General features: G+C 44.2%; 1 protein-coding gene across 1 annotated transcript; it reads right to left on the minus strand.

Annotated features, from left to right (window-relative positions):
- Positions 1-4,945: 4,945 nt before the first annotated feature.
- On the minus strand, positions 4,946-6,799 carry LOC111850252 (zona pellucida sperm-binding protein 4-like). Its single transcript, XM_023823933.2, has 8 exons — positions 6,528-6,799; positions 6,258-6,442; positions 6,086-6,183; positions 5,867-6,018; positions 5,592-5,784; positions 5,365-5,512; positions 5,213-5,288; positions 4,946-5,144 (listed from the first exon to the last, which is right to left on the minus strand). Exons 1-8 carry the CDS (start codon positions 6,778-6,780, stop codon positions 5,029-5,031), a joined length of 1,221 nt encoding a protein of 406 aa, XP_023679701.1. The 5' UTR covers positions 6,781-6,799; the 3' UTR covers positions 4,946-5,028.
- Positions 6,800-12,487: the final 5,688 nt, after the last annotated feature.

Consider the following 12,487-nt stretch of genomic DNA (forward strand, 5'->3'; position numbering starts at 1 on the left):
AAGGTGGGATTTGCGTTACTATTCAAAATATTAAGCACTGATCATTTTCACAGCAGGAATATGAGCTTAAAGCCAGGAAAGTCTTACTAGAGCTTCAGATTAGTTCTTTTCTGTCAGACCACACCATCCCTGCCTTTGCTGGTTATGCGCTGGTCTCTGGTTTTCTGGGAGCTCCCTGGCTTCATTCAGCATTGCGTCTGACACAGACGTCGAGGCAGATGCTCATGAATAAAAGATGAACTGGAGGTGGGCTTCGGGGTCAGCATAGGACATTAAATGGGAATTTTTTTGGGTTTATGCCGATCACGATCAACCAGTTGGCCACCAATGAAATAAAGAATTAATCCATTAATCTTTTCCAGAAATCGACCTGGAGAAACACTGAGATGATTGACCAATGGGTTGGACACTCCTGATATAACCTGGAGTCAACATTATTCAACGTTATTAGTTTGCCCAAAAATTAAGAACATTTAATTTTTTCATGGAATGATCAAATACTGTTTAACATTTAAGAAAGCTGGTTAGTTAAAAACAGCACAATGGAGAGCAAATCCTAAGCTAAGAACTCTACATGTAACCCTACTTGTACACATATATAAAATATGTATACAATTGTTTACAGGTATCTTCTTGTCATACACTACAACCCAAATCTAAGATTAATGAGTCAGTAATGACTAATCATGTCTGACCAATTTTAAATTACTTGTAGTGAGACACGCGTACGCAGTAAATAGAGATTGTCTCAGCTGTCTGTCAGTCTTTAGCGCTCCCTTTTCTGTGGGAGGCAGCGAATCTGTAACACTGAGAATCTGCCTTTTCCTTGCTTTGGGAATAAGTGTATTTATTGTTGCCGTGTTGTTCTGCCTTTACCAGCTCTGCTTCACAAGCGATGTACACACCTGTATGTATGTTTTTGTCACATTCTACCTTAAGAATCTGTGCACATTTCTATGACATTTTTATATATCACATAGGTGATACTGTGTATGTGTGTGTGTCCAGCATCGGCCAACCTCAGTATATTTTACCAACTGCTGAACAACCAGGGGGAAAAGCACTGCATAGTGCATAAACATTCACTATGGTCAAACTCGGTGCATTTAATAGTGCATGAACATTCACTATGGACAAAATGTGCATTTAATAGTGCATGAACATTCACTATGGACAAAATGTACATTTAATAGTGCATAGGCATTCCCTATGGTCAAACTCGGTGCATCTAATAGTGCACAGACATTCCCTATGGACAAACTCGGTGCATTTAATAGTGCATAGACATTCCCTATGGACACACTCGGTGCATTTAATAGTGCATAGACATTCCCTATGGACAAACTCGGTGCATTTAATAGTGCACAGACATTCCCTATGGACAAACTCGGTGCATTTAATAGTGCACAGACATTCCCTATGGACACACTCGGTGCATTTAATAGTGCACAGACATTCCCTATGGACACACTCGGTGCATTTAATAGTGCACAGACATTCCCTATGGACACACTCGGTGCATTTAATAGTGCACAGACATTCCCTATGGACACACTCGGTGCATTTAATAGTGCACAGACATTCCCTATGGACACACTCGGTGCATTTAATAGTGCACAGACATTCCCTATGGACACACTCGGTGCATTTAATAGTGCACAGACATTCCCTATGGACACACTCGGTGCATTTAATAGTGCATAGACATTCCCTATGGACAAACTCGGTGCATTTAATAGTGCATAGACATTCCCTATGGACACGCTCGGTGCATTTAATAGTGCATAGACATTCCCTATGGACAAACTCGGTGCATTTAATAGTGCATAGACATTCTCTATGGACAAACTCGGTGCATTTAATAGTGCATAGACATTCCCTATGGACAAACTCGGTGCATGTAATAGTGCATAGACATTCCCTATGGACACACAAGGTGCATTTAATAGTGCACAGACATTCCCTATGGACACACTCGGTGCATTTAATAGTGCACAGACATTCCCTATGGACACACTCGGTGTATTTAATAGTGCACAGACATTCCCTATGGACACACTCGGTGCATTTAATAGTGCACAGACATTCCCTATGGACACACTCGGTGCATTTAATAGTGCACAGACATTCCCTATGGACACACTCGGTGCATTTAATAGTGCATAGACATTCCCTATGGACAAACTCGGTGCATGTAATAGTGCATAGACATTCCCTATGGACACACTCGGTGCATTTAATAGTGCACAGACATTCCCTATGGACACACTCGGTGCATTTAATAGTGCACAGACATTCCCTATGGACACACTCGGTGCATTTAATAGTGCACAGACATTCCCTATGGACACACTCGGTGCATTTAATAGTGCACAGACATTCCCTATGGACACACTCGGTGCATTTAATAGTGCACAGACATTCCCTATGGACACACTCGGTGCATTTAATAGTGCATAGACATTCCCTATGGACAAACTCGGTGCATTTAATAGTGCATAGACATTCCCTATGGACACACTCGGTGCATTTAATAGTGCATAGACATTCCCTATGGACAAACTTGGTGCATTTAATAGTGCATAGACATTCCCTATGGACAAACTCGGTGCATTTAATAGTGCATAGACATTCTCTATGGACAAACTCGGTGCATTTAATAGTGCATAAACATTACCTATGGACACACTCGGTGCCTGTAATAGTGCATGAACATTCACAATTGCGATATTGGAGAAAAGGGAATGCTTGCTACAGTCCCAGATTAAAAATACATTTTCTCTTCAGCATGGTTCATTTGTGAGATTCACAACATGGATTAGCAACCTCCTCTCTGTATTTTCCTCATCCTTGTCTTCATATTTTCTCAGCAGATGGAAAGGCCTTAATGCTGGGACAGTTTTCTGTTGCATGCGCCTAGTGTTGTAGTCAAGACCGCCTAAACCGAGACCAAGACATTGCCGAGACCGGAGGGTATCAAGACCAAGACACTGCCGAGACTTGAGGGTACCAAGACCAAGTCCAAGACCAAGACCAAGACACACTAAGGCGAGACCAAGACCAAGACTTGTCGAGACCAAGACCAAGACCAAGACCGAAAACAGACTAGGGCTAGAATCGACATCACATTACCCAGATCAACTGTAGAGAAAAAAGGCATTGCTGTAAAGTGTCATTACTCGTTAAATCAAATTCATGTTATCTTTTCAATTATATTGTCCGTATGTCCATATGTCTCTCATTTAAAATCTCCCAGATTTGTCATAGTTACGAGACCTGATGGGAAATAATATTCTCAGCAATCCTCTCCTATAACCATTTTATCAGACCTCGTCAAGGGAAAGAGATGGGATGTACCAGAAAGATGTTCATATTAAGTCTCTTATACCAGGGACAGAGGCCTCGGGTAAGCTATGAATACAGCTATGTAATGATCCTTTGCTTTGAATTGAAGAGAATGAGCCTCCAGATTGACTTGCACCTCCAAGACCGTGCTTTCTAATCAATGTAAAATACCTAATTTATTTGAATTATAACTATGCTATAGACTTCGCGGACATTTTCGGACATTTTTTTGACGATGTATGATACGATGTGTATGATGTTTGTGGACTGTGAAGTACTGGCAGTGTCCGTGGAGAAAATTTATAAAATGTAACGTTTTTGAAATGGATGCATCTGACTGGTTGCATTTGAATTGAGGCGTGTAATAAATAATGATACTGTTCTGTGAGGATGTGCAGTTTTCTCTTTTTTTCCCCATCCCATCGAGACCGCTATGTCCGAGACCAAGACAAGACCGAGACCAAATAGAGTCGAGACCAAGACAAGACCGAGACCAAATAGAGTCGAGACCAAGACAAGACCGAGACCACAAAAAATTGGTCTCGAGACCAAGACCGGTCTCGAGAACTACAACACTACATGCGCCCATGTAAACCTGACGCAGCTTCTGCAGTCAAGCCTGCACAATTCACAGATATTCCAGAATGGAAACTTTCTTGGAGTAGGAAGAGCTGGTTTCTCTACTTGTTTTATACTTTATAACAAAAAAAGTGTATCTAGTAAATGAAAATTCCAATATGGAGAATTTGTCTTGATGCAGAAGATGCAGGCCAGGAAAGACATTACCACTATTTTCGTATGCCTGCTTTGAAGATTGACGACTTGGTGCAGCTCGTCTCATATCAGAATACAAAGCAATGTCCTGTTTAAAACAATCCTAGACAGGTGAGAAATTTGTTGAACTCCATTTGGCTTTAAAAATACTTTAATTACAATAATGCTAGTATAATTACACAAAATACTTCATTGTCCCTGCACTCCTGATCTTGTCTGTTCCTCTAACTAGACTACAGTTAAAGCTTGGGTTTTTGTCCATGCATCCATTATTATTATTATTGTTCTTATTCTGACTTTGCAGTTTGAGATGGTGGTATCATTTCAGAGGCAGGCTATTCGTGTAACCAAAGCATTTCAAGTCTAGTACTTCCACAAGCCAAAACATTGACCACACCCACTTAAATATTCTTAGTCAATGGTGCATGTCAAGGTGTATTAGTGTGCAAATTTGATGTCACTACTTCAGTGGTGCAGAAAGTGTTCGAGTTACAGAAGGGTACAACTGTGAGCTATGAAGGTATAGCTCCACTGAAAGGTACAAGTCTTTACCTCCTCCCCCAAGTGTTCAGTATGGAACTAAATAGGCAGGTTTTAAGGGCAACATGTGCCAGCCTGCTAGTGAACACAGGTGGCCAGTTACACAAGTAATGTCAGAGTTTCTGCAAGCATATTACTCAATGGACTCATGAAGGGTCCAAAATAAACTGCATTTGCACAGCTATAGAAGCTGAGATCCAGGCAGTAATGAACCAATCCCCTCACTTCAGATTGAGCATGTGTGTGTGTCATAGCTACTAGGTTACATAGTACACAGGACAAGCAGTAAAGTCAGTCACCTTTATTAAGGCACTCAAACCCACAGCCATATACACACGCCAGTTACCCACTAGTCACCACAGCTGTCAATCACCCTCTGCCAGCTGGTACTCTGAATCTTATTGGGGCCACCAGATCCAGTTCCCCACTGGATACTATGGGCTCATCATGGGAGGGGCCTTTGTGGACAGCAGCAACATCACTACCTGATGTAAAGGGAGGGAGGTATCAGATGCATGCAGCCATTCTGCAGAGAAGCCAGTCTAGAGCTCACCTTTCCTGAAGCACCTCTGCTCACAGCGGTCAGTGGCTGAAGGGCAGCACACCACTGCACTACAGTGGATGAACACCTGCAGAGACCATAGCAGGTGTTTGCATCACTGCGTTTACAGGCAGGCCGAGAGCATTAGTGTGCTTCTCCAATACCTTCCCCTGCAGGTGTTGCTTGGAGGCTGGGTCCACAAACGCAAACATCTGCACAATGAACCGCTTGTAGTGGGTTGGGAAGGGAAGCCCAGAGGAGCCATCCACAGGAACCAAGGTGGTCAGGTACTTGTCACCCTGATAGGGGCATCTGTACAAGACAGGCCTCAAGAAAGGTGGCACCACCAGGAGCTGGTGTCATACTGGCAGGTGTCGCTTCCGCCACTTACCCATCACTCAGGAGTCTCCACTGAGGCAGGCTCAGAGGGTCAGGGCCAGCTGTCGCCCAGCAGCTCTGCAGAAGCAGGACAAGGTTGGAGTCGGTCCTGTTCAGGAGGCGAACCTCAACATATAGTGGTTGTTGCAACGGCATGGTAAGAGGGTAGTCACTCTCCTGGTAGTAGGAGGCATATGCAGTGGCTCCTGCAGATACCAGGCAGGGGAATCAGTGACAGCTACAAAGCCACAGGGAGAGTAGCAGGTAAAGCATCCAGCTGTACTGTACCTTCAGGCAGTTTAGAGAAGCACTGGCCTTTTGCCAGCCTCAACTCAACCCAGAGAGGCCCTGGAGCAGCTACTGGAAGTGGTGGTGGAACTGTATTCACCTCAGCCACCAGGGAGAGGTCAGTGCCCCAATACCGACACTGGAAGAGCAGCCTACCAAGAACCACGCCATCAGACACAGTTGGCATCATGTACGGCTAGAGAGCTAAAGATCACTTACTCATAGTGAGAGTCCCTTGTGATGGAACCCAGGGGCCATACCCCAACTTCATACAAGGATGACATCCTGTTCTCATACACCACATAGTTACCTTCCACCTAGGAAGAGGTACAGGTGAGTGACACCCACCCAGCAACAAGAGACACATCCTGTTTGTAAGCAAATAACCCACCTTGACCAGAGTGCCACAGGCAGTCACTGGGAAGTTGTACATGGCAACAGCATTTGTGGTGACTACAGGAGAGCAAGGAGCTTCTCCTCCCAGCAGGGAAATACTAGTCAGATCCATTGGAGGTACAGTGGAGTCCTTGGCCACCACAATCACAAACTGGCCATCCCTGGTGCACTGTACAGTCACTGGGGGGGGGGGGGGACATATGGCCATTTACTATCTATTTATACCTACATAACCAGTATCTGGTCTAGGAAGGCACAGCCTCACCTGCATTCCCATAGTAACACTGCTGGCCATCAAAACAGCAGTTTATGGCTTCACAGGCAGCCTTGCAAATAGCAGGATCTCCACAGGGAACCTTCTCATACACCTGACATTCATCATAGGAAGCCCCGGCATCCTTAACAGCCGTCTTCTGTGCAAGAGACACGGCAAAAACGAAGAGCAAGACGCTTGCGTGGAGCCAAAGCTGCTGAATACACCGCGACTCCTCCATGAGGAGAGCGAATAGTAGGATCATGGGAAGGAAGCTGAATCAGTTCTTTAAATACCACCTCGTATTTGCGTTTAAGTAATTAAGTAATTAGGTGTAATAGATAAACCGCAGGAGGTTGCCCGGAACATACTTGAACATACTCGACTTCTTTGCACCGAAAATCGACGGATTCGGCCTGAAACGGTGCTTGATGCAAATCACATATGCTTGTATTTCTCGTGACGCAGCGGTGGCGCTACTTAATTGTGTCTTCCCGAAAAATCTGCAAACTCTCCACAAACAGCACCGCTAACATCCATTCCGCGTGTATAATTACCAGTATTGCATACATTATTTGCATGTCAAATTGCTTTGTCATTTCCTATGTAGAACGTTTTACATAATATCCTTTACAAACCATGTAACTTATGCCCCTTTATATAGAAAGTTGCTACAGTACGTAGTGGGACCGGGAGCACTATGTTTTGGATCGATTATTAAAAATTTAAAATCAGCGGCACTGAAAAGTTTATAAGTTACCGAGAGATGCGCGAGATTCCACTGCCACAGACGTGAGTGAGGCTGGTTGCCCGGACAAAGATGTGCGGCGTACCAAAGCCAAGACATTTAATATTTAAGCTATAGCATGCACTTATACTGGCAAATATTATTTATACTGTAGCGCCGGCGGCACCTGCAGGTCTCGCGAGCGCGTGCACATAGCCCCTGTATGTATTTCTTAGTGTGGGTACTTTTTGTGCTGTGTATCTGGTTGTCGCGTGTGCCCCTAACCGTGATTGTACTCGGTCCTTGCCTGATCTTTGTGTGTCTTAGCCATTGTGTAATTATGAGATGTGTATGTGCCTTACCGTGCTTAATGTAACGTCCCCGTATTTCCCTGCAATTTGTTGCTTCTGTGTTGTTGCTTGTTGTGCAGTTCTGCGAAGGGCTAAGATGAAGAACAACTTCACGTTAAACTGTGTCTCCTTGTCTTCATTTGCCACCACTGCAATGCCTCAGTCTGCCTGGCACCACAGCGGTGTTAGAGGTGGGATGCCAGAGGCAGCCTGGCGGACCTTGAGGCAGAGGTGGGGGGGAGGTGGTGGTTCCGGAGATGAAGCTGTACGGGATGCGAAGCTCATCTGCTGATATAGCGGGAGGAGAGAGCATCGGGCATGCTACTGCCCGGAAGCCCAGACCAGAGCCACCAGCAGACAAGGGATGGCGTAGTGAAGGCACTGCCCCAAACATCTGAGAAGCCCCGGACCCCGGACCCATGCAGCGCTCCCAGAAGCTGCCGCTGCGCAAGTATATATCGCTGTAGTGGGGTATCGGATGGTAATGATTATAAACCCCTCTCACATTCTGCCTCTTACCCGACATTGCCCCTCCCATTCAACATTCAGTTCCTAGCTGCAAGCACACGCCGTGAAGGCAGCAGGCTGAGGCCGCTCTCCTCAGTCGTGAGGAGGCATGCCGCACGCTGGAGGCCGACTGCCTCAAGGGCAACGGGAGCTAGAAGAGCAGCTGCGACAGAACCAGCAAGACCAGAAGCGGCTGCGCAAGGACCAGGCCTGCTGGGAATGCGAGTGTGACCAGCAGAAGGCGCAGGCCGAGGCAGCAGAGGTGGCACTGCTTAGCTGGGAGGAAGCGTTCCTCTCTCTGGAGGTCCAGCTGGGGTCAGGAGCACAGGGAGCTGACGGCACAACGGGAGGAGGGTGAGCGAGGCCCTGGAGCGGGGGCGGCGCATTGTGGAGAAGCCACGAGAGTGACTGCCGGAGTGTGAGAGGCTGGGCGAGGCCACCTGGGGTGCGGAGATGCAGGCTCCGATGGAGAACCAGTCTGGTGATCAACAAAAGGTCCCCCCAAAGTAGCGGAAGAAGAATTGAGGCCGGGGGGGCCCTGCACTGTCAGAACCTCCTGGCTGCCCCCAGAGAGGGGGGACTGGCTGTGGGAGTCGCTGGGTGTGATGTTCCCCAGAACAAATGACCATTGAGGGGGGGGACAGAGGGCGGTGGTTGTTGGAACGACTGATCTCTGAGTGGGGTGCAGTGTAGCGCCTGCGGGATTGGCATATCCCAGCATGTTTTGTGAGTGCTTGTAAATAGCCCTTGTATGTAATTGTTGTTGTTGGTGTAAATACTTGTTGCACTGTGTACCCAAATGTAGTGTGTACCTGTACCTATGTATGTACTCCGTACCTACCTGATCCGTGCATGTCTTAGCCATTGTGTCATCCTACCACGTGTGAGTTTTCCTGTTTGGTGTGTAGCCTCCCCGCAGTAGCCCAGCATGTTGGTGTTGCTGTGTTGTTGCCCATGTGCTCTTTTAAGGACTGTGATTAAAAGGCAACTTCATGTCAATCTGTCTCTCCTCTCCTTCATTAGCTACTGCCGCAACGCCTCGGTCTGCCCGGTACCACAATACAATATTTTCATGTGATCCAAATCATTTTCAGTATTGTTTTTGGTTTATGCATCATCTGTGAGTTTCTGTGATCTTTTGGCAGGCTCTTTAAACATTCTCATTTAATTGACCACATTCAACTCGCAAATACCCGTATGTCAAATTTGCGACTACACCAATTGTGGCCTCTGCTTGTAGTGGCACCTGTTTGATCTTGAAGCTTATAGCTTCAGCTAACCTAGCAGTAAAGTTAGCGGTGCACACTGATCATTGTTATATTTCAAGCCCTTTCTCTATATGTGCTAAATCTTGTCAACAGCTACGAAGACAAGTGACTTAGGCAGTATGCTGCAACAAAATGCTGCCTGAGCATTTTGAGTTCATAGTAACTCTTGCACTCCCAAGAACCAAGACTAATGGCTAACTAATGAACTGTTTTATATCAGTGTCATGTTCGTGAACTATTCGTTCATGGGGAACGAGTCCCTTACAGGAGTTATACACTCACGTTCACTTTCCTGTAAAAATTCTTTTCATTGTTCCATCTGTTCTCTGAAATATGACGTCAATGCTGCTGCCCTCCTCGAATAAGGCCAGTGAGAACCAGTGAGGCGTGCAAGGGCGTGCTGTAAGCGATCATATGATGGGACATGTATATATGCCTACAGTGAACGACCGACTGATAGTCTCTCATATATTGATGGGAATTCCTCCTCTTTTTAGTGGGCCAGATCATTTGTCTCAACTCAGAAAACCAAATTTCCCCAGTGGCTATCTACTAAGTATCACTTTTGGCGTTTATAATTCACCCAAATTGAACAATGGTTTGACCTATGATTGGTATGTGAGCAGGTAAATCATTTAAATTATTCAATGTTTTTATACATATTCATTGTGTATTTATACCATGCAAAGGAATGGATCCTGGTCTGTAAGTTCCAAGCAGCAGTATTTGGGTAAGGCACTCCAGAACGAGAGACCCGAAGGAGTGAACGAGTTGGTGAGCGAGTCGGTGAACGAGAGACTCAGATATGGTACTACATGAGAGAGCGGTACGTCGGTCGTGACTGAAATATACCATCTACTGGTGTAGTACATAACCTACATGTGCAGTGACCTGTATTCCGCAAAAGGTGCCTTTAAATCACAACGGAGGAGTTGGGATGAAGTGGAAACATAAAAGTGTGTTTTCTAGCTTTGCAGAAATGAGCGCGTTCACTGTTGTAAAAATAATGCGGATAATTATTACTGAAACAAAAAATATCAAATTTGAGCATTTATTTGTATTACCCTTGAAATAATGGTTATATCCTGTAACAAATATACAACTTCTTTGTTGTTGCTGTTTTTCTTTTTGCATTCTTGCTCATACTATTATGTAGCCCTACTTATTTTGCTGTAAAAAATTCTTTAATAAATAATGGATTGAGGAATGTGTGGCAATTAAATGGATTTTCACTAGGTGGCGATCTGATCTGTAGGTACCATGAAAGTGCTAGAGACGGATGTTAATGAAGGGATCCGACTGCATGTGTTTTGTCCGTGAGATTCCTGGTGTTTCAGCAGGCAGGAAAATTCTGTAAAACAAAATGTTGCATTTTTCTGTTATAAAAGCATTTAAAATTATAAGTAGGGGGCCTATATTGCATGTTATAATAGGCATATAATATAAAACAATATCTTAGTAGCTGAAGGAAAAGTGTCAAATCATTTCTGAAAAAAAGGGAACGATCTGTAAAAAATGGTTTTAATTATGTGGGAAATGTTGAACCCATGCATATAATGTAATATACAATGTTGATTCAGTGTTACAGTAGAACATTTGTCACGGCCGTGTCAGAGAGTAAGAGTAGGAGTTTGTGGCTTCAGAAGATCTAATATAGTACAGAATGTTGTCACTAGGTGGTAAAGAGCGCAGAAATGCATGTACTGTTCAATTTGCAACAGAAGTGCTGAAATGGGGAATTATTCAATGGTTTTCTGAGAAACTAACATGCTGTAAACTGAAAGACACTTTTGGCTATTTAATAATTGATGGAAATTGGATATTTTCCCTATTAAAAAGCTGAAGGTTTCAACATGAAACCTTCCTGTATGTAAACAAGGAACTGTGTTCAGTTACATATTAAAATACAATTCAGATGCCTTTAAATCACTATGAAGGAGTTGGGATGAAGTGGAGACATAAAATAGTGTGTTTTCCAGCTTTGCAAAAATAAGTGCGTTCACTGTTGTAAAAATAATGTGGATCATTATTACTGAAACAAAAAAAAAGATCAAATTTGAGTGTTTATTTGCAATAATGGTTATATCTTGCAATGAATAAAAACTGCCTGATGGTTACTAGGCAACAATTTGTTTCATGCATATACATCAACTATAGGAAAATAAATCTGTTTTAAACAGCGTGTATGTGGGCGATGATTCTGTATGTGAGTTTGTCTGGTCAACAAGTGACTGGTGTGTGTGCATGTGTGTGTATATGTGCATGTGTGTGTGCGTGTGTGTGTGTATGTGTGTGTGTGCATGTGTGTGTGTGTGTGTGCGCATGTGTGTGTATATGTGCATGTGTGTGTATATGTGCGTGTGTGTGTGTGTGTGTGTGTGTGTGAGTTTTTATATGTATGTGGACTGAAGTTCACTATTACAGTCCCTGAGTGGGTAAAGACAGGGTACTGTCAGATTGACATACTTTCAAACTCACCCTCTCTGCCAGTTGCCTCTGCCACTCATGACTATCTGCAGGGAGCCAATATCCATGTATAAAACGTGATCTGAATATGCAAAAACATTTCAGATCTCAATGTCAGACTAAGATGGGTGATTCCATCTGAGGAAAGAGAGGGGAGGTCCTGCATTTTTTCTCCTGTTTTCCCAACAGTCACTTGGGAACACTGTGTGAGTTTGTCTGCATTTGAGTCAGAATGGGAGTTTCCTGGTAGGAGTTCCCTGCTTGTTCAGTGTGATTCTCACCATCTCTGTGTCACTGCAGTAAAGGCCTTGCTGTTTTTTAGCAGCTGGTCAGCTTTCCAGCCCAGAGGGGAGAATCCGAAACACCATTTTAATATAGAGTATTTTGCTTTAGCTAAAAATTCTATGGATTCAGTTACAGAAATTAAGCAGCCCTCTAAACAATAGGATATGCAGAACAATTTAGTTGCTCTTAAATATTCTATTTTTATCATTTTCCATACACCAATTGTGGCCTCTGCTGGTAGTGATATGTATTTATAGGCAATACTCCATACACATAGAGGCCATGCACATAGAGGCCATACACATAGAGGCCATGCACATAGAGGCCATACACATAGAGGCCATGCACATAGAGGCCATACACATAGAG

This window comes from Paramormyrops kingsleyae, chromosome 16 (assembly GCF_048594095.1).
Source record: "Paramormyrops kingsleyae isolate MSU_618 chromosome 16, PKINGS_0.4, whole genome shotgun sequence".
NCBI classification, from domain to species: Eukaryota; Metazoa; Chordata; class Actinopteri; order Osteoglossiformes; family Mormyridae; genus Paramormyrops; species Paramormyrops kingsleyae.